Source organism: Bos mutus, chromosome 22 (genome assembly GCF_027580195.1).
Source record: "Bos mutus isolate GX-2022 chromosome 22, NWIPB_WYAK_1.1, whole genome shotgun sequence".
Lineage (NCBI taxonomy): Eukaryota > Metazoa > Chordata > Mammalia > Artiodactyla > Bovidae > Bos > Bos mutus.
In genome coordinates, this window is record NC_091638.1 from 58,175,423 (window position 1) to 58,200,703 (window position 25,281).

Consider the following 25,281-nt stretch of genomic DNA (forward strand, 5'->3'; position numbering starts at 1 on the left):
CGGAAGTAGAAAGGAATCGGTCTTGCGCCTTCTCGCTTCCGGCAGCTGACATTGGTACTCCGGGGCTGGGGCGGAGTGGGGTGTGGCCTACGCGAGGGGGCGGGGCCTCTGTCGCCCCGCCTCGGGGCGGAGCCAGCTCGCGGGCAGCGTCCGGCGCCGGCGCGGTGCGTCCCTTCCCAGGCGAGTCTTGCCCGGGCAGAGATGGCGCGGAAACGCGCGGCTGGCCGGGGTCCCCGCGGCCAGACGGCCAAGGGCAAAACCAAAGCCCGGCGCAAGGAGGAGGAGGCGGGTGAGAGCAAGGCCGAGCCGGGCTTGAAGGGGAGAGGCTGGAGGAGGGCAGGAGGCAGGCCGGGCGCGGGGAGGGCAAGGCCGGCCTCCCGCGGGTGCGGGTAGGCAATCCTGCGCCCACCTGCGCGGAGGAGACCGGGTCCCGGTGACCGCGGGAGGCAGGCGGCGTGCGCCCGCCCCGGGCCACTCCGACGTCGCTGCGCCTTTGCCCTCCGTGCAGGATGCGCACTGAGCGGTTCCGCCAATCCTGGCCGGACCGCGAGCTCCCCTGCGCAGTCTCTTCCTGCGCCCTGCCGCCCGCAGGGTCAAGTCCGGTCTCCTGGCAGATGCAGAGGGCGAATAGGCAAAAGGCACTGGTTTTGTGCCCCCACGAGACCAGCGGACCCGTACTTAAGAGTGCGGGAGTGTGCTGATCTCCTGAACAGTAGTTGTTCAGTCGCTACGTCCTGCCCGACACTTTGCGACCCCACGGCCTGCAGCACGCCAGGCTTCCTTAACGGTACCTTCAGCTAAATCCCACCCTAGACCCCCAGATTTCGGATCCCAGCCGACTTCTCCACGTGCATATCGAATAGGTTTCTTAAATTTGTCCTGGGCAAACTAAACCTGCCCCTTCCCCACTTATCCCCCCCTCATTGATCACTTCATCACTTGTTAGAACAAACCCCTCTTCTTTACACTGCACACCTCCAGGCCTTCAGCAAGCTCTGTCATTTCCACCTCAGAACCCTGTCTCAAATCTCTCCACTTCTCTTTATTTTCCTGGCCACACCTCCTGCCCAAGCCACCTTCACTTTTCAGTTGAACGACTGCAATCGTCTGTTTACTAACGTTAACCCTAGGGTTAGGGTTAGAGTTCTCCATGCAGCAGCAAGTGATCTTAAGAAAAAAAGGAGATCTTGCCACGCTCCTACTTCAAACGCTCTGGCTTCCACTGCCCTTGGCATAAAATCTAGATTCCTCACACGGCCTACAAGACCCTACATGATTTCGCTGCTGCTCTCTCCTCTCCCAGACAATCTCCTTTTTGGCCTCCTTTGGGTTCCTCAGGCACCCCGCGTTATTTCTCACCTGAGCCTTTGCCTTTGATGTTCCTTCTCCCTTGAATGTTCTTCGCGGCTTTTGCCATGGCTGCCTTCTTTTCCTGCAGGTCTCAACCCAGGCACTCCTTGAGTGTCTTGCCTAAGGTGGTCTTTCCCAGGTACACCTCATCACAGAGGATCTTGGTGATTTAGTTGCTTCCTTTTTGACCTGTCTTAACCAGATAAGCTTATGAAAACATGTCTGTCTTTTTGCTGTATCTCATCTTGTCCTCTCCACTTCTCTGCATATACTAAGTGCAAATAACTTTGTAATGCATGCAGTAGAAGGAATTTCTGGGGTACCTCATATACCTGAGTAGACGATTGGGCCGAATCACTAGTAAGGCCCCCTATGACTCTAGATTGCGTAATTCTGTGATTCTGCAGGGTGGCTGTGAGTTTTCAGTGAGATGGCACATCAGGCTCCGGGCCTGGTCTGGGTGAGGTGATCAGATGGGCTAACTCTATCACTCAGCCCACGCGTAGGCAAGGGGGGCACTCAAGCCCCATTTGCACTCTGCGAGCCAGAGTGCTGCAGTAAGTTTCCAAGGCAGCTTCCGGGAAGAACTGTGGTCTTTGCTGTGGTTTTGGCTGCAGCTGAAATTGATTTGGTGACTCGTCTTTGGTGACTGGTCAGCGTAGTGTATAACAGCACCACAGTGCATGCAAATAAAGCTGATGCTTCGCTGCTTTCAACAGCCATCTCTTTGGCTTCCCATTATAGCTTTGTTTCTATTAGGGCCCCTGTAGTTTCTACATATTCGATCTCAACATTCCTTCGTCGATTTACTCCTTCATCATTAGCTCCTTCAGCAGATACTTACTGAGCACCTGGCTATTTTCAGGCCCAGTTATCGGCACTGGAAGGGTAGCAGTCAACAGGACAGGCAAGGTTCTGCTCTCATGATGCTTGTAATCTTTGGGGAAGGGGAGGTTGGACAAACAAGTTAAAAAGCAAATTCCCATGGTGCCAGGAGCCATGAAGAAGGCAGAGTAGGTCTCTGTAATAAAACTGGCATGGGCACAGGGAAGATGCCGCAGAGTCAGAATCAGTGGCCAAAAAGTCCTGTCCGAGGACACGGTGCTTTCAGCCAATTACTGACTGTAATGAGGGGCCTTTTGTAGGATGTGGGCAGAGGAATCAGTAAGTTTAAAACTCTTAGAAAGGAATGTTTTAGAATTGAGGTGAGAGAAATAACTGGGACCCTTAGGTTGGAGACCAGACTAAGGAGTTTGTATTTTATTCTTACTGCTGTGAGGTGCTGCCGGCAGTTCTAAGCAGGTGGGGTTTTTTGGTTGTTGTTAAATTAGTAGCTGGCTGAGCAAGCCCAGTGGTTAATTCCTGCCCTGCTCAAATAACCAGGTTATATAACAGTGTAGTTCAGTCAGCCCTCCACAGGTTGCACATCTGTGGATTCAAGCAAAGTTCAATCCGAGGTTAGTTAAATCCACAGATTTGGAACCAGGGGATCCAGAACGGACGGCTGACTCTAGCAGACAGCTCTAGATCTTGGAGAGTCTTGGAAAATGGCCTCTTTTTAAATTATAGTTGAGTTATTATAGCATTAGTTCAGATGTACAACAATGATTGGATATTGGATTGTATTCCATATAAGGGCTCCCCTGGTGGCTCAAACAGTAAAGAGTTCACCTGCAATGCAGGAGACCTGGGTTCAATCCCTGGGTCAGGAAGATCCCCTGGAGAATACAATGGCCACCCACTCCAGTATTCTTGCCTGGAGAATTCTATGGACAGAGAAGCCTGACAGGCTACAGTCCATGGGGTCACAAATCGGACCTGACTGAGCGACTAACACTTTCACACTTAATACTCCATATAAAGTTATTACAAAGGATCGACCATATCCCTGTGTTACACATGACATCCTGGTAATTTACTGACTGTATGCCTGCCACTTGGTGCCTCTTAATCCTCTTCCCCTGTCTTGCCTCTCCCCTACCCCTTTCCCCACTGGTGGCCACTAATTTGTTCTCTGTATCTGTGAGTCTGTTTTTGTTTTATTTGTTCACTTATTTTTTAGATTCCGTATACAAGGGAAAACATGGTGTTTGTCTTTCTCTTTATCACCAAGCATAATATCCTCCATGTTGTTGCGAATGGCAGCATTTCTTTTTTATGACTGATACTTCTGATTCCTTTAGATGGTAGGTTAGGTTGTTGGAGACTTCTCCTGTTTCTGGAGGTGGGGCTGTATTGCTCTAAGCTTCCCTCTTAAAACTGCTTTCGCTGTGTCCTGTAGATTTTGTAAACTTGTGTTTTTATTTTCGCCGTCCTGCGGCATTTCCTGATTTTCTCTACGGTATCGTGAGTCATCGTTGGCTGGTTGCTTTGTGTAGCATCCTGTTTAGTCTCGTGGGTTTGTGCTTCATTTTTCTCCTGTAATTGATTTCTGGTTTCATGCTGTTGTCATCGGAAAAGATACTTAATACCTTTTCAGTCTTGGATTTGTTGGGACTCGTTTTGTGGCTAGCATGCGGTCGATCGATCCTGGAAAAGGTTCCGTGCGCATTTGAAAAGACTGTGTTCTGCTGTTTTGGACACAGTGTCTTGAAGTTACCTATTAAGTTCATCTGGTCCAATGTGTCATTTAAGGCACCGTTAACCTTATTGATTTTTCTTTCTGAATGATCTGTCCGGTAGGTGGGGTGTTGAAGTCGCCTACAATTATTGTATTACTGTCAACTTCTCCCTTTATTTGTGTTAATATTTTCTGCATATATTCAGATGCTTCTATGTTAGGTGCATATATGTTAATCAGTGATATCGTTTTCTTGTATTGAGCCCTTTATCGTTATATAATGTCTTTGTCTATTATTATAGACTTTGTTTTATGGTCTATCTTGCCTGATACGATTGTTGCTGTCTGAGCTATATTTTAGCTTCCATTTGCATGGAATGTCTAGATAATAGCCTCCTTGATACCCTGGCGCATACACAAAACACACAAAGAATTTAGGAAAAGAACGTTACCATGTGTCTACCATCCAGAAACCACCGCCCCTAGACAATACTGTGTTTCTTTCTAGTCTGTGGTAGAAACTCTGCAAACAACTGCACCCTTAGCGTTGCCTCGCGTGTCTTTTTCCTCCGTCTTAAAAGATGACCAGGTTATATCACTGTGTGACTGTACCGTAGTTAATCGTTTAATTACTGTCCATTTAATGGATGGGCGTCCAGACTTTTAAACTTTTGGATACTTTGACTGCTGATACTATAAACTGTCTTTTCATTCACAGTTTGTTCCCCTTGTTCTCACTTTCAACTTCTCTCTTTCTCTATTCAAAGCACAGAAACGCACACCTCTGCCTTTTAACCAACCAAGTTTAGAGAGGAAGAAACAGTACTCCTGAAGCAAATTCCCACCTGCATGTTTACACTAGAAAGTATTTAGCATCTTATTAACAGAGGGCTAAAAATCATTGTAAGATCTAGAAATCCTGGTTTTCAGTATGCCCTACCAAATTGTCAGGTCATAAATAAACTTTTGGCCTTGAAATAAGAAATCTGAAGAAACAGAACTGAATCAGTGATTTTAGCCAGCATTAAAACAAATGCTGCTAAAAAGGTGAAATTTATTAAAATTCAGTTGTTTCTTTTTTAGCTCAAAAAGGGAGAGTCTTTTTCTTCCATGCAAAATTGTATTCTTGGGGACTAAAAATACGTATCCAGGGAGTCAGCAGTTAAAACCATAAATGAAAGGAATGAATTAATTTGACACTTTAGGTTAATATCACAGCTCCTTTTGGAACCTCAAAAAAGGTTAGAGTATTTTTGTTTTGCAATATTAACTGAAGCAGAGTTGTGCAGAGGAAAAAAGATGATTTATTTCAGATTTAAGAGAATTTGCCTGACTATAATAGAAAAATATTTTCCCCTGTTGTATTAATATATTATAACATATGTAATATAGTTATATGTTAAGAAACCATACCCTAGTTGAACTAAAGCGAATAGTGTATGGATTTTTTATATTTCCTTTTAACAACATGTTATTATTTTATTTATTAATTATTAATAATGGTTAGTTATTAAAATACAGTTGTTTTTCAATTACTGCTAACTTATTCCAACCTTAAGGCTGCTGAGGGGCTTCCCAGGTGGAGCTAGTGGTAAAGAACGCACCTGCCAATGCAGGAGACATAAGAGACACAGGTTCAATTTCTGGTTCAAAAGATCCCCTGGAGGAGGGCATGGCAACCTACTCCAGTATTCTTGCTTGGAAAATGCCATGGACAGAGGAGCCTGGCAAGCTATAGTCCATGGGATTGCACAGAGTTGGACACGACTGAAATGACTTACACACACGAGCTTGTGTGAGTGACATTTGGGTTAGACTGGATAGATTTCATAAAGTATGTGTTTTGAGTAGCGTTTGGTTTTAAAAGACAGCAGAAGCTTAGATTAGGGGAAATCATTGTTGTTCAGTTGCTCAGTCGTGTCTGACTCTTTGCGGCCCCATGGACTGTAGCACACCAGGCTTCCCTGTCCTTCACACTCAGACGTGTATAAACCTGAAGCTCTGCACTTAGTAGGAGTGGATTATCCCTAATTAGTCTCAGCAGGAAGTAACGAGCAAAGTGGTAACTAGTGGACTGATGCGTTTTCCTTGCTGGACGTGAGGTAAAATTTCAGGTTTGCAGTTGAGGTTTTATGGGTCGTGTGCTGCTGTCTCTATAGCCTTAGGAGGTAGAACAGAGTAACTGATGAAGGAAGCGTGTAGTGTGCAGACCAGCTGGAGGCGGAAGGGGCCGAACGCTGCTTGTTGACCAGATGTGGGATGTTGATGGGTGTCTGGAGAGAGGTTACCAGGGAGGACTTCTGTGACCCTGCACACGAACCTGCAATGTCTCCGCTTTTCCTATGTCCCTCCTCTCGTGTTCCGTGTGGTCATCTAGATGTCTTCGAAGATGAGAAACTGCTAAAGAAGAGCCCTCCCACAAAAGTTTCCCGAGGAAAGCGGAAGAGAGGCTGTGGTGATGCTGGGGGCTCAGCAGATGGTCCAGTGAGAAGGAAGGCGGCCAAGGTTTCCGTGAAATCTGAAGAGCCCCAGGTTATAAAGGATGAAGCCCTCAGCCATGGGGAAGGTTTCAGGTGAGATGGCAGAAAACGTCTTGACCGGGTCCATCAGGGAAGTGTGACCAAGGAAACCTGCTCTTGTTGCTCGTCTCTGGGGTCTGTGGAAAAGGTGGGATCTTTAAACACATCTAGGTGGCGCTCGGGCCGCTGGTAAGACTGGAACAGTCGTGGTGACTGTGTGGGTCACGTCCCAGCCTCTGCAGGTGAGGACCACAGCTTGCAGAGAGTGCGTTACTCACGGCTACACAGCTAGATGGTAGGTCACCTCCCAGCCTCTGCAGGTGAGGACCACAGCTTGCAGAGAGTGCGTTACTCACGGCTACACAGCTAGATGGTAGGTCACGTCCCAGCCTCTGCAGGTGAGGACCACAGCTTGCAGAGAGTGCGTTACTCACGGCTACACAGCTAGATGGTAGGTCACGTCCCAGCCTCTGCAGGTGAGGACCACAGCTTGCAGAGAGTGCGTTACTCACGGCTACACAGCTAGATGGTAGGTCACGTCCCAGCCTCTGCAGGTGAGGACCACAGCTTGCAGAGAGTGCGTTACTCACGGCTACACAGCTAGATGGTAGGTCACGTCCCAGCCTCTGCAGGTGAGGACCACAGCTTGCAGAGAGTGCGTTACTCACGGCTACACAGCTAGATGGTAGGTCACGTCCCAGCCTCTGCAGGTGAGGACCACAGCTTGCAGAGAGTGCGTTACTCACGGCTACACAGCTAGATGGTGGGTCACCTCCCAGCCTCTGCAGGTGAGGACCACAGCTTGCAGAGAGTGCGTTACTCACGGCTACACAGCTAGATGGTGGGTCACGTCCCAGCCTCTGCAGGTGAGGACCACAGCTTGCAGAGAGTGCGTTACTCACGGCTACACAGCTAGATGGTGGGTCACGTCCCAGCCTCTGCAGGTGAGGACCACAGCTTGCAGAGAGTGCGTTACTCACGGCTACACAGCTAGATGGTAGGTCACGTCCCAGCCTCTGCAGGTGAGGACCACAGCTTGCAGAGAGTGCGTTACTCACGGCTACACAGCTAGATGGTAGGTCACGTCCCAGCCTCTGCAGGTGAGGACCACAGCTTGCAGAGAGTGCGTTACTCACGGCTACACAGCTAGATGGTAGGTCACGTCCCAGCCTCTGCAGGTGAGGACCACAGCTTGCAGAGAGTGCGTTACTCACGGCTACACAGCTAGATGGTAGGTCACCTCCCAGCCTCTGCAGGTGAGGACCACAGCTTGCAGAGTGCGTTACTCACGGCTACACAGCTAGATGGTAGGTCACGTCCCAGCCTCTGCAGGTGAGGACCACAGCTTGCAGAGGAGTGCGTTACTCACGGCTACACAGCTAGATGGTAGGTCACGTCCCAGCCTCTGCAGGTGAGGACCACAGCTTGCAGATGGTAGGTCACCTCCCAGCCTCTGCATGGTGAGGACCCCAGCCTCTGCAGGTGAGGACCACAGCTTGCAGAGAGCGTTACTCACGGCTACACAGCTAGATGGTGGGTCACCTCCCAGCCTCTGCAGGTGAGGACCACAGCTTGCAGAGAGTGCGTTACTCACGGCTACACAGCTAGATGGTGGGTCACGTCCCAGCCTCTGCAGGTGAGGACCACAGCTTGCAGAGAGTGCGTTACTCACGGCTACACAGCTAGATGGTGGGTCACGTCCCAGCCTCTGCAGGTGAGGACCACAGCTTGCAGAGAGTGCGTTACTCACGGCTACACAGCTAGATGGTGGGTCACGTCCCAGCCTCTGCAGGTGAGGACCACAGCTTGCAGAGAGTGCGCGTTACTCACGGCTACACAGCTAGATGGTAGGTCACGTCCCAGCCTCTGCAGGTGAGGACCACAGCTTGCAGAGAGTGCGTTACTCACGGCTACACAGCTAGATGGTGGGTCACCTCCCAGCCTCTGCAGGTGAGGACCACAGCTTGCAGAGAGCGTTACTCACGGCTACACAGCTAGATGGTGGGTCACGTCCCAGCCTCTGCAGGTGAGGACCACAGCTTGCAGAGAGTGCGTTACTCACGGCTACACAGCTAGATGGTGGGTCACGTCCCAGCCTCTGCAGGTGAGGACCACAGCTTGCAGAGAGTGCGTTACTCACGGCTACACAGCTAGATGGTAGGTCACGTCCCAGCCTCTGCAGGTGAGGACCACAGCTTGCAGAGAGTGCGTTACTCACGGCTACACAGCTAGATGGTAGGTCACGTCCCAGCCTCTGCAGGTGAGGACCACAGCTTGCAGAGAGTGCGTTACTCACGGCTACACAGCTAGATGGTAGGTCACCTCCCAGCCTCTGCAGGTGAGGACCACAGCTTGCAGAGAGTGCGTTACTCACGGCTACACAGCTAGATGGTGGGTCACCTCCCAGCCTCTGCAGGTGAGGACCACAGCTTGCAGAGAGTGCGTTACTCACGGCTACACAGCTAGATGGTGGGTCACCTCCCAGCCTCTGCAGGTGAGGACCACAGCTTGCAGAGAGTGCGTTACTCACGGCTACACAGCTAGATGGTAGGTCACCTCCCAGCCTCTGCAGGTGAGGACCACAGCTTGCAGAGAGTGCGTTACTCACGGCTACACAGCTAGATGGTGGCAGGAGCCAGGATAAGACGCAGGTCTTCAGCTCCTGGCCCGGTGCTGTTTCTACCACACAGACATTAGGTACTTGAGTCGTTTCCCCGACGTCCCAGCTGCGTCCTGTCCTGCTCCCCTTGGGTTCGCACTGCTCCTGCCCAGCTGGACGCCCCCCTTCACTCGACACGTGCTCACAGTCTGCTTGCAGCCTGGAAGCGTTCTGCAACCTTGACGATGCAGAACAGAACTCACCTGCCCCTTGGCCCCCTCTCCTCCTCTGGCTTCTTGCTGCATCTCTGAAGAGTGTAACTCACCTGCCTTGTGTTACACTTGCTTGTGTCCAAGCCACACACCCCTGTGAGCTCTCAGACGTCCGTTATATTTACTTGTGTCTCCATCATACCTTCCTGTGAGTGCACAGACGGCTGTTACACTTGCTTGTGTCCAAGCCACACACCCCTGTGAGCTCTCAGACGTCCGTTATATTTAGTTGTGTCTCCATCATAGCCTCCTGTGAGTGCACAGACGCCTGTTACACTTGCTTGTGTCCATGCCGCACACGCCTGTGAGCTCTCAGACGGCCGGAACCACACCGGCTCATCTGTGTATGCCGCTTGGCATCTAGGGCAGGGCCTCTTACAGTGACTGAGCTATTGATAACGTGGTGAACCATGCGTGTAGACCTCGTGATCCCTTGATCATCTGCCTCCGGGGAGTGCTGGGGGAGGGGTGGGGGTGCAGGCAGGAGGGCCAACGGAGAGACCGCAGTCCCCGCTTCACGTCGGAGACCAGCCCTCCCAGTGTTGGCTCTCCCGATCCCCCAGTCCCGGCTGGAGGAGACCAGCCCTCCCAGTGTCGGCTGTCCCGATCCCGCAGTCCCGGCTGGAGGAGACCAGCCCTCCCAGTGTCGGCTCTCCCGATCCCCCAGTCCCGGCTGGAGGAGACCAGCCCTCCCAGTGTCGGCTCTCCCGATCCCCCAGTCCCGCCTGGAGGAGACCAGCCCTCCCGGTGTCGGCTCTCCCGATCCCCCAGTCCCGGCTGGAGGAGACCAGCCCTCCCAGTGTCGGCTCTCCCGATCCCCCAGTCCCGCCTGGAGGAGACCAGCCCTCCCGGTGTCGGCTCTCCCGATCCCCCAGTCCGGGCTGGGAGGTAGCCCAGGACAGGGCAGCTGTGGGAAGGAGCACGGGGTCTCCCGGCATCCCCCAGTCCTGCTGGGAGGTAGCCCAGGACAGGGCAGCTGTGGGAAGGAGCACGGGGGCACGTGGACTCAGCACCGCCATTCGCCTCCTCTTCCCTAAGACTCTTCCTTGCAATGCCACTGAGCTTCCCGCTTCCCGCTCCCACCTGCTGGATTCTTTCTGCAGAGAAGTCCACGTACAGATCAGCCAGGACGCTGCCAGGGAGAGCCCGGCTCCCCTTTTTGCCTCTAGGCTGGGAAGTGACATTTCTCCCACGTTTACTCTTAAGGGGATATTTTTGTTTCTGTGCTTTTGAAAGGAAGCGGCAGGCTAAAAAGGGAATGCCTTGTCTTTTTAGAGCTGCAGTCTGAAGCTTGTTAATTTAAGTATTTGTGCTAAAATCTTGGGTAATATCCTCACTGGACACCATGTGTCAAATCTTACAAAAACTAAAAGTAACTCGGGGCTCTAAAGATGTTTTATGTGTGAACTTGCAGGAATACTAACATGTTGCGTGTGAACAAGCACTGAGTCCTGAGCCGGGGTGTAGCCAGCTGCGCATCTGCAGAGTTCTGTGCCTCCGCTCCCGCCGTCCGTGTTCCTCATGACACACCCCCACGTGCCTAGGAGTTAAATTCTGCCAGCCTCAGTCGCCTTTCATCTTGCCCCTCAGAGGCGGCGAGCGGCAGCGAGTGTAATCCTTCCCTCTTTCTTGCTGGCGTCTGGCTGCACACGTGCGCTCGGGCATCATGGCTTCTCCTTCTGGGCCCTGCATTCTCTTCGTGGTCTCGTCTCCCTTTCCTGTCTGTTTGCAGACGGCTGTTTCCCTTCACACAGCCTCAGGGTGCGGGTTCATCACGCTCCTCCTGTTTCCGAAGACACGTCTAGTGTTAGACCCCTGATCAGAGCCCATCCTGCTGGGAACCCGAGGCCCAGGATAATGCAGGGCGTGAGGCTCAGAGCTCCCAAACCATCTTCAACTAACGGCAGCAGATTCACAGTAAACAGAAGGAGCCTTGAAAGGGGAGCTTAGCTTCCCCACGGCACCGGGACGTGCGCGCTTTCTTCACCTTCTTCTGTGATCTCTGCGCAGGGACTTGCCGAGCGCCCGCAGGAAGGGCCAGCCCCCGGAGAGAGAGGCCGCTGCGGACAAAGGCAGCTGCGAGGGGGACGACGAGGAAGACAGTGAGGAGGACTGGGAAGAAGTGGAAGGTAAATGACCCCCTCTGCTCCCAGAACAGTTCATCCTGTTTGCCTGCTTGGTTCTGTTCGGGGTCATGTCACGGCAGCCCTGTCCTTTTCTTGGAAAACGAGGAAGACAAAGATAAGGTCGCAGTAGGGACTTGCTTCGGTGTAAGGAACAGTTCACGACCAGGGCGCCCCAGAGGGTTGTGCCTTCTCTCCCTGCGGGGCACTCAGTGAGAGATCAGTGAGAGAGGCACGTGCTCGCGCGTGCCTCGGGTCCAGCTTGGCCCCTCGTGCAGCGGTGTGCGCGAGTGCGTCCAGCGGTGCGAGCTGAGCTTGCTCTCGGGACGGTCGGTGAGCGCTGCGCAGCCCCTGTGAGCCGGGTGGCTGTGGGAGAGCGTGACGGGCCTGGCGCATCCCTACTTGCGTAAACAGCGGCCAGGCTCACCGTCCTTAAGCCCACCTTCCTGGCAGGGCTTTTCCTAGCTTTTCCTTTTGAAAGTGTTCAAACCTACAAAGAAATGCAGCCTGGAGTCCAGGCTCTCTTCGCCTCGACGCCCTGACTTGACTGTTGGGCCGTAGGGACCGTGTCTCTCTTTCTGTAACTCTGCTGGTGGGACTACTTACTACGCGAAAGTAAGTCACAGACATCCTGACTCTTCACTGTAATACTTCAGCGTTTATCTCCGGAGAGTAAGGCATTGTCCCACCTGATGAAATACTGTCATCACCTAATCAAGGCCCTGATTACTGTGAGATGATCCGTTATAGCTGCCTTTTTTTCTTGTTTCCGCCCTGCCCACGCCCAGTGCAGGATCTAATCAAGGTATTTGGTTTCTCTAATCTAGAGCAGAGGCTCCACCCACCACAGCAGCAGGATCTTAGTCCCCTGCCCAGGAACTGAACCCGTGCCCCCTGCATGGGAGTGAGGAGCTCTAACCACTGGGACACCAGGGAAGCCCCCGCCCCCGCCCCCGCCTCACTGTTCTGCTTTTCTTTGTTCTTAGTCATTAAGTCCTGCCGACTCTGTGACCCCATGGACAGCAGCTCGCCAGGGTCTCGTGTCCGCGAGTATCTCCTGGAGTTTGCTCCAATTCATAGCACTGTTTTTTTTTTTTTTTTTCATTTTGGCAGAGTCCTGGCCTCTTGTTCTGTAGAATGTCTCATGTTCTGGTTTATCATGATGGTTAGCTTGTTTGAATGCCCTCCTGCCTGTGCTATGAACCGTGAGTCCAAAGACCTGGTTGCCTTTAGAGTAACCGTTCTTTGGCAGGAATACTGCCGATGATAATGCTCCGTATTATCACCGAGCTCTGCGCCTCGTAGCGCATCCACTAAGAGGCACCTGGCGTTGGGTGGTCCTGCGGGCGATGCTAAGCTCGACCGTGTCTGTGGCCCTGCCTGGCTGTGCCAGTGTAAAGGCTCATTTTCCTTCTGAGTCTCTGTGAAGATCCTGTGCACCAGTCCTTTTCTACTTAATGGTGTCGGTGTGATCTTGACTGAATCAAAGATTATTATAGTGAGCATTGCAAGGTGGCAATGTTTTGATTGTCGTTTCGCATATAATTATTAGCTGACTGATTTGTAAAGCAGAGGTCTCCGTTTTAAGGACTTTTTACTTAGTCATTTCTTTCGGGTATCACTGTGGACGTTAAAATTCAACTACGTCAGCAGTTATCCTCTTTAGCCTTTTGACCTTCAGATTGCCCCCACATTTGGCGAGCAGGAGCCCCTTTAAGCAGCCGCGCTGTGGTGTCTAACGTGGCCTCAGTAGTTTCTGAGAATGTTTTTGTTCTCTGGCACAATAGATATACGGGCGTTCCAGGGTCTCCCTGCGGCAGAGCTGGAATCGGCCCTGTTCATTTTAGTAGGAGCTGGCACACAGGAGCCAGGGTCCCAACACCGGGTGTGCTCACTGCTTCTAGGTCCAGAGCTGCTTTGAAAGGCTTAGCTAATGAAGTTCACTGTTACATTCAGTTCAGCAGAGTTAAGTTCGGCTGGTGACCGACTCTAGTACTCTTGCCTGGAAAATCCCACGGACGGAGGAGCCTGGTAGGCTGCAGTCCATGGGGTCGCAGAGAGTCAGACACGACTGAGCGGCTTCACTTTAACTTTTCACTTTCCTGCACTGGAGAAGGAATTGGCACCCCACTCCAGTGTTCTTGCCTGGAGAATCCCAGGGACGGCGGAGCCTGGTGGGCCGCTGTCTGTGGGGTCACAAAAGAGTTGGACACAACTGATGCGCCTTAGCAGCAGCAGCAGCAGTGTTTACAAGCAGTGTAGCGGAGAAGGAGATGAAAAAGATGCATGCCTCACCATGTACACGTTTACAGTCGAGTCTGAAGTCATACCTCTACAAAGTGAGCTGTGGGCGGACTTTACTGTAATAATACGGAGAGCAAGACACGGCTCCCATGCCCCGGCTTCATGGCCCCAGGGTCTGTGTCTGACTCACCCCCCGTCCCTGTGTCTGTGGATCTTCCCCCAGGGCTGTTGCTCTGGGCGCTCATGCAGGTTAGTGAGACACCTGGACGTGCGCGCTCAGGGCCTCTCCTAGGAACTCGGAGCAGGGGTCTCGACAGTTTCCTGCCTCACTTCCTCCACCCCAGCAGAACCTTGTTGTTGTTCAGTACACTGCCTCTTATAACAATAATTGTTATCATTGATCTAAAAAATTACTGTTGCTAGAAGTTAGTGAGCCCGTGCCGGGTGACGTGGGGGAAAGCGCAGCCTTCTCTGCATCTGCTCTGCCCGTGAAGCCAGTGGAGATAGAGATTGAGACACCGGAGCAGGTGAAGGCCAGAGAAAGAAGGTACGATCAAGCACTTGCTTCTAGATTTCCGTCACGTCTCACCATCGGCAGCTGCTCCCCAGGAAAGCTTTTGGAAAGCACATAGGAGACGTGGGCTGAGTGTCCAGGTTGTCAGGAGCCTTAGGCGAGAGAGCCCTGGGCTCACCTCGAGGACTTGAAGGCGAAACCTTTGTGTCCAGGCGAGCGCAGACGTGCCAGGGGCCGTGCAGGGCGCCTGTTACCGTACTGACTCTTCAGGACAGCGTGTGAGTGAGGGCTGAGGAATGTTTCAGCTGTGAGTGGAGGAGCCCCGATCTGTGTCTGTCAGGCTGATCGGACACCCCAGCTCGTGTCCCGCGGCATCGCAGCAGGGCCTGTGGCAGTGCCCCCCGCGGTTGGGGGCCTCCCCCACTCCTTCCAGGGGTCTCCGGTCCCTCTGCAGCCCCTGGTGGCCTGGCTGTATGCAGTGCATCTCCTGGTAGTTAACTGGTCCTGAGTCTCCCACGTGATAGGCACTTTATCAGGCGTCAAGGAGGTAGATAAAAGAAGTCGTTCAAGAGGTTTTCTTAAAAGGGCTTGGGACAGAGACGAGAGGGATCTTACAGCAGAACAGCGTTGCACAGACAAGCGACGTGTGCTGACTTAACGCCAAGGCAGTGGCCCCAGGAAGTGGGCAGTCGGGGGGTGGGCAGAAGGGAGGTCCTGGGGCAGCCGCTCTGGAGGCCTGGCAGGTGCGGGTCAGGGGAGGGAATGACCTGGGCCAGGGTTTGCGGGCAAGGAGGTGCAGGACGGGCCAGCGGCAGGTCTGCTGGGTAGCGCGGCCTGAGTCATTGCCCCCAAAAGGTGTCGGCGGGGACGGGCGAGTGGGGTCAGGCCTCCCCCTCCACTTCAGGATTGTTCAATGTGCGTTGCAGTGAAAAGATCAAAATGGAGTTTGAGACGTATCTTCGGAGAATGATGAAACGTTTCAGTAAGGAGGTTCACGAGGACACGCACAAGGTAAGGAGGGGCAGGCGGTGGGCAGGCAGACGGGCCGCTCCGACGAGGGGGTGGTGTGTGGGGCACTGGCGCTCCGTCAGCCACGCCTCCGGCTCTCCTGAAGCGAGGTGGGGTGATAAGGGGGTGACAGTGACCTCTGCCCGGGAGGGCACATGAGGTGTCAGCTCAGCACTCCGCTCAGCCAACCGGTAACACTGGGCCTGGCCTCAGCTGAAGGCGCGGCGGCTCCTGACTTCAGCTGGTACTGACTGGACACACACTGAGGCCTTGAGAGGAGCCTGGCGTTGTGGGGAGAGAGACTTGCACAGAGCTTGTCTTCTACTGTTCAAGGCTTTCTGTCTCACAGATGGAACAGGACAGACCTCAGAACAGGGAGACCTAGGATGCAGAGCTAGGGGAGATCAGTGCGGGCCCCAGCAGCTGAGGAAGGCCTCATTTAAGTGAGGGGTCGGGGCGGGTCAGGGGAGGATGGCGCGGGGAGAGGCCGTACTGACGGTCCTTTAGACCCCAGGCTTCCTAACGTTTCATCCACAGATCCTTCAGGATGCACCTCCAAAAGACAAGACCTCTTAGAGAAAGGAAGTTTGTATTTTGCAGCTTTGAGATTTGTCTCTCTGAGGGAAGGAGCATCTAGAGAGAAGAGGGGGTGAAAGACAGAGCCTTGGGAAACGGCAGTGTTAGGAGTTCTACGTTTTTGTATATAGAAATGACGGCAGGTATTTCCTGTCCTCGAAACGTCACTGAATTTGGCAGCCAAACTCCCTCTGGTCTTCAGGCTTCCCATTTCCCTCTTCTCAGGTTCACCTGCTGTGTCTGCTGGCAAACGGCTTCTACCGAAACAGCATCTGCAACCAGCCAGACCTGCAAGCCATTGGCCTCTCCATCATCCCAACGCGCTTCACCAAAGTGCCACCCCGAGACGTGGACGTCTCCTACCTGTCCAACCTGGTGAAATGGTAGGGCCCTGCGGCCTGTCCTGCAGAGCGTAGGGCAGGATTTGGGTCTCAGAGGCTGGGTGCAGGTCAGTCCCACAGACCCTCCTCGAGGGGAAGGTCTGGGCTGGGTCTTCAGGAGTTGGCCAGACAGGCTGGGAAGAGGAGCACGGGGAGGGGGGCTCCTGAGCCCCTCTTGAGGCTCCCCACTGTGGGTTCTGGCCGTAGGAGAACGAGGTTTCTCTTTGCCCTGGCCTCTCACGCAGAGAAGTACCTGGTTTCTCTCCAGGTTCATCGGAACGTTTACAGTGAACGCGGAACTCTCGACCAACGAGCAGGACGGCCTGCAGACGACGCTGGAGCGGAGATTTGCTATTTACTCGGCAAGAAATGACGAGGAGCTGGTCCACGTGAGTGGCACCCCTGGCAGCAGTGTTCTGTAGGTCTGTGAGCCAACGACAGCAGCGGTCACGTGCCACGCACCAGTCAGGCTGTTTTACAAACACTTCCTTGCTCAGTTCTCATAAGATAAAAACAGGTACCCGAGCTCAGAGAAGCGGAATCACTTCCTTAGGGCCAGTCTAAGCACTGGAGTCAGGACTGGGGCCATCCTGAGCGCTGAAAGCTGCCCCTCTCCGGTCTCCACTCGGCGTCCTGGGGTAAAGCACTTCGTTCGTGGTCAGGTGCCCTACAGTTGTGTACAGTATTCAAAAGTAGTGTCTAAAAGTCCCAAGGAGGGACTTCCCTGGTGGTACAGTGGCTAAGACTTGCATGCTCCCAGTGAAGGGGGCTTGGGTTCGAACCCTGGTCTGGGAACTAGATCCCAGATGCCACAAGTAAGACCAGTGCAGCCATAATAAATAAACATTAAAAAAAAAAAAAAAGGCGTAATGTTGGCTGCAGAAGTCCTTCAAGGGGGTTTCCTCACCATCCACATCGGGCAGTGACCTGGCAGACAGCTGTGCGGCGAGGAGGTTCTGTCCAGGAGCCATGGCGAAGAGCTTCTGTGCACACAGGCTTTGTCACACGCTCACAATCCCCTCAGGTAGAGCTCCGTCTCAGCGAAACACGTAGAAACGTGCTTTTATCCTCGAAGATTCCTGTCAGTGCCTATGCTTGTGTCGGAGCCTCAGATTCTGTTCAGGGAAAGAGACAGACATTTTGTATCTTTATAGAGACCATATGACCAGCATCTTTACTTTCTCTTCTGATGTGGCTTGAAAACGTCTGAGTATCTGGCCAGGAATTGTGCTGTTTAACCACCAGCCAGAGGAGAACAGTGGTATTTCAGTATCATCCTCCCAGACTCTGTTCCTGTGTATCTCTGTACACCTTTTCTTCCTGAAGTTTTATTAAGCAAAAACAATAGTTGTTTTGTTCTGTTTTTTAAGAAAAAGAAGTGAGCAGTTCCATTCACAGTACTGTATAACCACTGCCTATTCCCAAATCCCGTCTGCTGCCCCGGAAGGGAACCCCGTGCCCACCGCACAGCCACTCCATTCCCCGGCCTCCCAGCTCCCCGGTAGCTGGCAGCCACCGGCCTGGGTCTGTCTCTGTGGATTCATAGTTTGGATACTTCATATGTACAGTCAGGCTCATGGTCTGCCACCTCTGCGTTCACAGACTCACTGACTGCCGATCAGACGTCTCCCTACAGGGGTTAAGCCCGCAGAGGTGGGACCTGAGGGTACAGAGCGCCGGCTGCTGTACCCTGCTGTGGGGCGGCATCATAGGCTCTGGAGTGCAAGCGGGTCCTGGGAGTGGTCCTTGCAGGTAGCCAAGGGACAGCTCCGTGCGACCTTCCATGTCTGGCTCCTTTGACTTGCAGTGTCTTCAGGGGTCACTCACCACACAGGATCACTCCAGTCCTTACTTCTCCCGAGGACAAGCATGTTGCTCTTTCTCATTGTAGATATCTCTGCTGCTTCTCCGGGCCCTGCACCTCCCTACCCGCGTCAGGGTTCACTCACCACACGGGATTTCTCCAGTCCTTCCTCCCAAGGACGAGCGTGTTGTTCTTTCTCATTGTAGATATTTCTGCTGCTTCTCCGGGCCCTGCATCTCCCTACCCGCCTCGTACTGTCTCTGCAGCCAGTTCCTCTGAAGTTATCAGCAGAGAAGGTGACGTTCCCGGGCCTTCCAGAGGAAAGGCTGGGTGGTCAGGGAGGAGTGAGAAATTACCTGAGACTTAAACAGATCTGCTCCTGAGACTGCTTTTAAAGGCTTCCTCCGAGTGGGCCTGGCTCAGGCGCTGTGCAGGGAAGCTCTGTGCAGGGCGGGCATCCAGCAGCCTGGGCTTTGCATGTGCAGAGGGGCCTGCGGGCCGGGCTCCTTGGTGCTCTCGTTTCTGGTCTGTGGATGGTACAGTAAAGAGGTCCTCGTCCTCCTCAGTGTTGTGGGGTGAGGATGGGGAGCCTCTGAACTCTGCCGTCACCCAGGAAGGGGGGTGAACGCTGCTCCTTGGGGGTGCTGGCACTGTCTGAAATTTGGTCCAGAAGTCAAGTTTTAATAATTTCTGAATTCTTAATAATGCGATTTTCCTTGAAAAGTGCCTTATGTGTAAGATGGGTACTCCTGCTGAGGAAACTGAAACTCAGCAGTGACATGATTTATCCAAATCACATAAAACTAAGATGCAGAAGTGGAATGTGAACCCGAGTTTGTCTGTTCCCACATCCTGTGCTCACTTTACAGTGAGAAGAATCAGACTGTGGGCTCCTTTCGGGTGCTGTAGAATTTAGTAAATGCTTTCTCACCCCCGCTGGAGGGCAGCCAGCCCGTCACTGAGCTGGGGACCTCTCGTGTAGGCTGGCGCTCCAGCGGGACTTAGGCCTGTTAGATGGCAGAATCTTTATCGTATCATTAGCTAAAGATAAAAAGCAGAAATTTCCTGTTCTGTTTAAGGGAAAGAAACCTTGCAAGGAAAGATCCACAGAGGCGCCTGGGGGCTCCTCAGAAGCTGCCAGCCACGCTCCTGGAAAGCCCAGCGGAGGAAGCGGAGGAGAGCACGCGTCTTCTGGGGGCGCTGGTGGGGCCCGTGCCAGAGGGAAGGGGGGCAAGGCGGCCGCAGGCAGGAGGCCGCGGGGGGAGTCCCCGTCCAGCGGGGAGGACGCGGGCCAGGCTCGGGGGCAGAGGCGGGGGACCCAGAGGCGAGCGCAGGCCCGGAGGCGGCGGGTGGCCGCCAAGGTGTCCTACAAGGAGGAGAGCGGGAGTGACGCAGCCAGCAGTGGCTCTGACTTTGAGCCTTCCAGCGAGGACAGCTGCCTCCCGTCCGACGAGGATTCCGAGCCCGGCCTGCTGAGGCCGCGGAGGGCCCCCGCCCCTCAGAGGACGAAGGCGGGGTCCAAGAGCAGGTCCAAGTCCCAGCACGGAAGCCGCGGTCTGCGCCCTGGCTTCGTAGAAGCATCGGCGAGCGCTGCGGGCAGTAAGCCGAAGGGAGGCAAGAAGCCGTCAGCGGACGGCGGGAAGGCAGGCAGACAGGGAGCGGCCGGCGTGGACCAGTGGCTGGAGGTGTTCTTGGAGCGCGAGGAGAAGTGGGTGTGTGTGGACTGCGTGCACGGTGTGGTGGGCCAGCCCCTGACCTGCTACCAGTATGCCACCAAGCCCGTGACCTACGTCGTGGGCATCGACGGCGCCGGCTGCGTGCGCGACGTCACGCAGAGGTACGACCCCGCCTGGCTGACAGCGACCCGCAAGAGCCGCGTGGACGCTGCCTGGTGGGCGGAGACCCTGCGCCCCTACCGGAGCCCGCTGGTGGACAGGGAGCAGCGGGAGGATCAGGAGGTAAGGACCGGGCGTAGCGCCGGGCCCGCGCTGAGGGGTTCGGAGTGTTGCCTCAGTTAATGGTCAGAGCGGCTGGGGCGCTCTAAATCAAGCTGGGGTAATTGCAGCCTTGATTTCACCAGCTGCACATTGAGGCTCTGAGAGAGGAGCGGACTTGGTATTGGAACCCAGGTTGCTCTGGCTCCAAAGCCTGTGTTCTTGCAGTCATTGCCCGGTTAGAAATGTGAAGATTGATGTAAGTCAGGTAAGTCGTCCCAAGTAAAAGAGGAAGACACTCAGTGTAGCCCCCGCTCAGCGTGCGCCCGCGCACAGCACCCAGGACTCAGCTCCCAGGAGGAGTGCGGAGGGCTGAGGAGGTGCCTTGTCGGTTGCGGGGCGCGCCCAGAGCTCGCTCTTGCCTGGAGAATCCCATGGACAGAGGACCCTGTCGGGCTACATACAGTCTGTGGGGTCGCAAAGAGTCAGACAGGACTAAGCACGCGTGTAGCACACTCGGCAGTCTCTGTCTGACTTTTGCAGTTTCAGGCGAAGCACCTGGACCAGCCTCTGCCCACCGTCATCGGCACGTATAAGAACCACCCTCTCTACGCTCTCAAGAGGCACCTCCTCAAGTATGAGGCCATTTACCCTGAGACGGCCGCTGTTCTCGGGTACTGCCGCGGGGAGGCCGTCTACTCCAGGTGAGGAGCCGCCCAGTGGGGCTCGCGGCCTTCCGAGGGCAGGGAGATGAGTTTGACTGCGCATGCGTGCCGTGTGCAGCGGCGGGGGTGGGACGTGGGGGAGTGTGTAACAGCCTAAAGCCTGAAAGTTAAAACCACAGGGATTAAAAGATCGGGGGCAGGCCGATCTTATAGGAGGAAAAATAAGTAGGGCGGGTAAGGTTTATATGGGCAATTAAAAAAAAAACCCCAAAACTGAAGTCAAACGAACACATAAAAGGAAGGAGTAAAGGGTTTATAGTGAAAATTAAAATCACTGGATATTTTAAAAGGTATAGAGTTTCAGCCTGGGAGGATGAGAAGTTCAGGCGACGATGGTGGTGATGGTTAGGTAACAGTGTCACTGAGCTACAGGCCTGAAGATGGTTCAGGTGGTAAATTGTATGTTACGTGTGTCTTTTCTGCAGTAAAGAGAAATTGCCAAAGAGGAAGGAGAAATAAACATGGAAAATGAGCGTAAAATACATGTAGTTATAACTGAACAAAGCTTTAATAACATGAGTAAAACATAACAACCAGAAGAAGACATTTAAGAAATGGTAATAGGAAATAAGTGACTTTTTAAGAATATTGACCTACAAGACCAAAAAATAGAGGATGTTCTTGGTAAATGGGGAAAGAAAGGCAAAAAAGGAAACTTCGGGAAATGCACAGGAGTAGGTGATTCAAGTGCCCTGCCTGGGAGCTACCTCCTGCGGGTGAACCCTGAGGGGTTAGGGTCTGTGTGGGAGCTCCCTGTCCCCTGCCTGGTCAGGGGCCCCCGCCGCCACCTAGACACTTGTTCCTCTCTTTCTCTATCTGGGGTTGAGCAGCCGACTAAACCCTAAGGCAGGGGGGACACACCTGACCTGCACGGCTGGGGCTCTCTGCCCCCCAACCCAGCTGCCGGGACCTCCCCGTGGAAGGAGGTGCTGTGTGCGGCCGTTGGGGTTGGGGTCTGAGTGGACACGTCCCCCACAAGATGGCAGGCCGTGGGCCTCCCCAGGGCCCTGGGCGAGGCAGCGGGGCGCTCGGTGCTTCGGTGGGTGTGAGCAGTCCTCTGTCTCCCGCCCGCTCCTCAGGGACTGTGTGCACACGCTGCACTCCAGGGACACGTGGCTGAAACAGGCGCGTGTGGTGCGGCTCGGAGAAGTGCCCTACAAGGTGAGAGCCGCGGGACGGGAGGCGGCCGCGCCCCGGGGCAGGGGAAGAGCGTGGGCACGTGGGAGAGCAGGGGGGGGAAAGCAGCCCTCCGACCCCCGGCGTGTGCCTGAGGCCCTGGGGTCAGATCTGTGTCCCCTGCATGTTCAGAGAGGCCATAGCCCCACTTAGTGTGGACACGCCCACACCAGCTCTCTGCGGTCTCTGCTGAGCCTTGGAGTTGGCATCACACGTGAATTTTACAGACAGGAAAGCAGGAGCTGAGAAAGGGCAGCTTGTCCGAGGCCTGAGCTAGCGAGACAGCGGCCCCAGGGCCCTGCCCTGGCCTCAGTGCTACACCGGGTCGGTCAACTGCCCAGAGACGTGTGAATTCAGCACAGATCGCAAGGCTGGGATGGGACACGGGGCCCAGTTCAGCCAGCAGAGGACAGTGTGGGCAGTCGTGAGCCACGGGCGCTTCTGAGAGATCGCTGGGAGGAGCCCTTTGGGTTGTTGAGACCTGGGGAGCTGGGCCAGGTAGGGGGCCTCTGGTTTGTGGGAAGGGATTGAGGCACAGGGAGCAGGTCACGGCCCAAAGCAGGCCTGTCGCTCACCAGCCGTGGAAACATCTCGAGTCCACTGTCCCCTTCAGTGATGGACACAGTTTAAGGCCGTGACGGGGGTGAACTACTCACACCTCCTAGATTGCTCACCTCTTAATACGGGGTGATGCTAATGACGCACCCACCTCCGGGCCTGCGGGAAAGGGTGTACTGAGCTCAGTACCCAGTGCGCTGGGAGCGCGTGGTGTGAGCGGTGGCTACTCCCTCTGGTGTAGATGGTGAAAGGCTACTCCAACCGGGCCCGGAGAGCCCGCCAGGCCGAGCCGCAGCTGCACGACTACAACGACCTGGGCCTGTTTGGCAGGTGGCAGACCGAGGAGTACCAGCCGCCGGTGGCCGTGGACGGGAAGGTAAGGAGGGCCGTGTCCGCGGGGGCCGGGACCAGGCCGCCTCCCTCTGCAGCTGGCTGGACCTGGGCGCCTGCCTCCGCAGGTGCCCCGGAACGAGTTTGGGAACGTGTACCTGTTCCTGCCCAGCATGATGCCCGTGGGCTGCATCCAGTTGAACCTGCCCAACCTGCACCGCGTGGCCCGGAAGCTGAACATCGACTGCGCGCAGGCCGTCACCGGCTTCGATTTCCACAAAGGCTACTGCCATCCTATGTGTGTGAGGGGCATGCCACCGAGGCGGGGAGGCAGGGCGGCAGGCTGGCGTGGGGGCGAGGCCCCGGCTCTTACTTTCAGGGTTTTCCTCTGGATTTGCAGGATCAGCCTTGATCCTTGACCTTTTCACACTTTCCCTCTGGGGCTTCTGTCCAGAGGCTGCAAAGCCGGTGAAACCAGCACCCTGAGGTGCCAGGTTAAACACTGTTCTGAGGGCGCTCAGGGTGACCGAGCAGCATGCTTCCTGGCTGGTGGCCTCGGCCTGTTCCCGCGGTGGAGGAAGAGAGGGGAGGGTCCATCGCCCCGCTTTCCGCCCGGGTGGTGTCTGCCAGCAGCCCTGGCCAGGACGGTGGGCCACCGGCCAGGGAGTCCTTCAGGGCCCGAGTGCTTAGGGCTGGCCGGCTGTCCCCACGGCGGGGAGTAGAGAGGCCAGAGCAGGCGCGGGCTCAAGGACCACGTGTGCTGACCCCGCAGAACCGACGGCTACGTGGTCTGCGAGGAGTACAGAGACGTGCTCCTGACCGCCTGGGAGAACGAGCAGGCGCTCATAGAGAAGAAGGAGAAGGAGGTGAGCGGGCGGCCGGGGGCACACAGGGCGGGGCTGCCCCCCGGGCCGCCTGCACCACGGCTGCGAGGAGCGGGGAGCCGGGCCTCGCATGCTTTCCGCTTCCGACTGCCTCCTAAAGGGATCTGCTGTGGTCCAGGGCCCCCCCATTGTCCCCAAAACACCTCAGAACTGGTACCGGTTAAGGAGAGGGGTTTGGCTTTGGTGCCTCTCCTGTGTATTGCTTCATGAGGCATAGACCAAGCGGCTCTGCCGACCCGCTGTGTCCCCTGTATCTGTTCCTGAATGGCCGTGCTTAGCATCTCCCATTCTCTGTCCGCCTCTGCAGAAGAGGGAGAAGCGGGCTCTGGGGAACTGGAAGCTGCTGGTCAAAGGGCTGCTGATCCGGGAGCGGCTGAAGCTTCGCTACGGGGCCCAGGTCAGTGTGGTCCCCGGAGGCTGACGCGCCCAGGGAAGGGCCGCAGACCTGTGTCTCCTGGGCCGTGTCCTGTCCGTGTTGAGAAAGGTGTCCTGGAGTCAGGCCGTGGGCCCTGCCCCGTCTACACAGGGTGCCCGCCGTGGGCTGGACCCGGTGCTGAGCCCACTTGGGCGGACAGGTGTCTGCACCTCCTGGCCTCATACTGCCCCTGGGGCTGCGACCACCCCCCCAGGCCCGCCCGCCCCCAGTGCTCATTCAGGCCCTTCTGCAGCACTGTGGCCCCTAAGGGCTCCCGTGGGGGCACAGTCACACGGAGTGGTGCATCAGTGCCGGGTCAGACGTGGAGACGTGCTCTGGCAGCATCTGACCACCCCCCCGCCCCACCTGCATCTGCTCCCTCCTCAGATCCCTGATGCCCCCTCTCCCAGCTCTGTGTTCCCATGGGCTCCTTCCTCCTGCCCGAGCTTTCTGCCCCTGCCTCCCCGGACTCGAGGCCTCCAGGGCTGCTCCCTCGGAACATCCGACACTGACTGTTAGTGCTTTAAGTATTTGGGCACTTTTTTGGTTCAAAACCCAGGCAATCAGTGCAGCGCGCCACTGGCAGTCACCTGCTGGGTTGGCGCAGCTCCCTGCGGGCAGTCCCTTGGCCTTGGCCCCCGCATCCCAGGGCCATGCTCCTGGACGCGTGGGCTTCCTGACGCCACCGCTTCTCCTGTCTCCCCCGCCCTGGCCCGGCCCCCCAGAGTGAGGCGGCCGCTCCCCACACGGATGTGGGAGGTGGGCTCTCATCAGATGAGGAGGAGGGGACCAGCTCTCAAGCAGAAGCGGCCAGGATCCTAGCGGCCTCCTGGCCCCAAAACCGAGAGGCTGAGAAGCCAAAGTGCCCCAGGAAGACCAGGAGAGAGAAGAAGGAAGCGGCTGCCCACCTGTTCCCGTTTGAGAAGCTGTGACGCGACCAGTCACCTCCTTGGCGGCTCGGCTCTGCCCCAGACTCTGCTCCGGGGCAGAGTCCTCCTGCGTCCACACTCGAGCCGCTGCAGATGGCTCAGGCCCGGCCTCGGGGGGCCCCTTGCTCCTCAGGCAGCTCCCTGACGCTGTGTGCAGGCGGAGCGGGTCAGCGCAGGCCCCCTCAGGCGATACTGCTGCCTGCTTTGCCAGGAACACTTCAGGGCAGCAGAGGACTAGAACGAAGAGCCACAACAGGAAAAACAACGAGACTTGCACATTACTAAGAGGCTTCCCCGGTGGCACTGGTGGCAAAGAACCCGCCTGGCACTGCAGAGACGAGAGAGACACGTTTGGTCCTCGGGTCAAGAAGATCCCCGGAG

At 55.3% G+C, this 25,281-nt stretch overlaps 1 protein-coding gene across 2 annotated transcripts; it reads left to right on the forward strand.

Annotated features, from left to right (window-relative positions):
* The first annotated feature begins 129 nt into the window (after positions 1-129).
* Positions 130-25,198, forward strand: XPC (XPC complex subunit, DNA damage recognition and repair factor). Of its 2 annotated transcripts, none has more exons than XM_070359282.1 (16): positions 130-289; positions 6,288-6,483; positions 11,311-11,429; positions 14,091-14,214; positions 15,108-15,192; positions 15,991-16,148; positions 16,414-16,534; positions 18,156-18,245; positions 19,029-19,907; positions 20,427-20,587; positions 21,688-21,769; positions 22,584-22,718; positions 22,801-22,970; positions 23,445-23,538; positions 23,864-23,953; positions 24,697-25,198. In XM_070359282.1, the coding sequence occupies exons 1-16, from the start codon at positions 202-204 to the stop codon at positions 24,901-24,903; spliced, it is 2,799 nt and encodes a 932-aa protein (XP_070215383.1). In that variant the 5' UTR covers positions 130-201; the 3' UTR covers positions 24,904-25,198. The 2 variants fall into 2 exon arrangements, with proteins under 2 accessions (XP_070215383.1, XP_070215384.1); XM_070359283.1 differs by having other exon boundaries at positions 22,845-22,970; positions 24,697-24,833.
* The last annotated feature ends 83 nt before the right edge of the window (positions 25,199-25,281 follow it).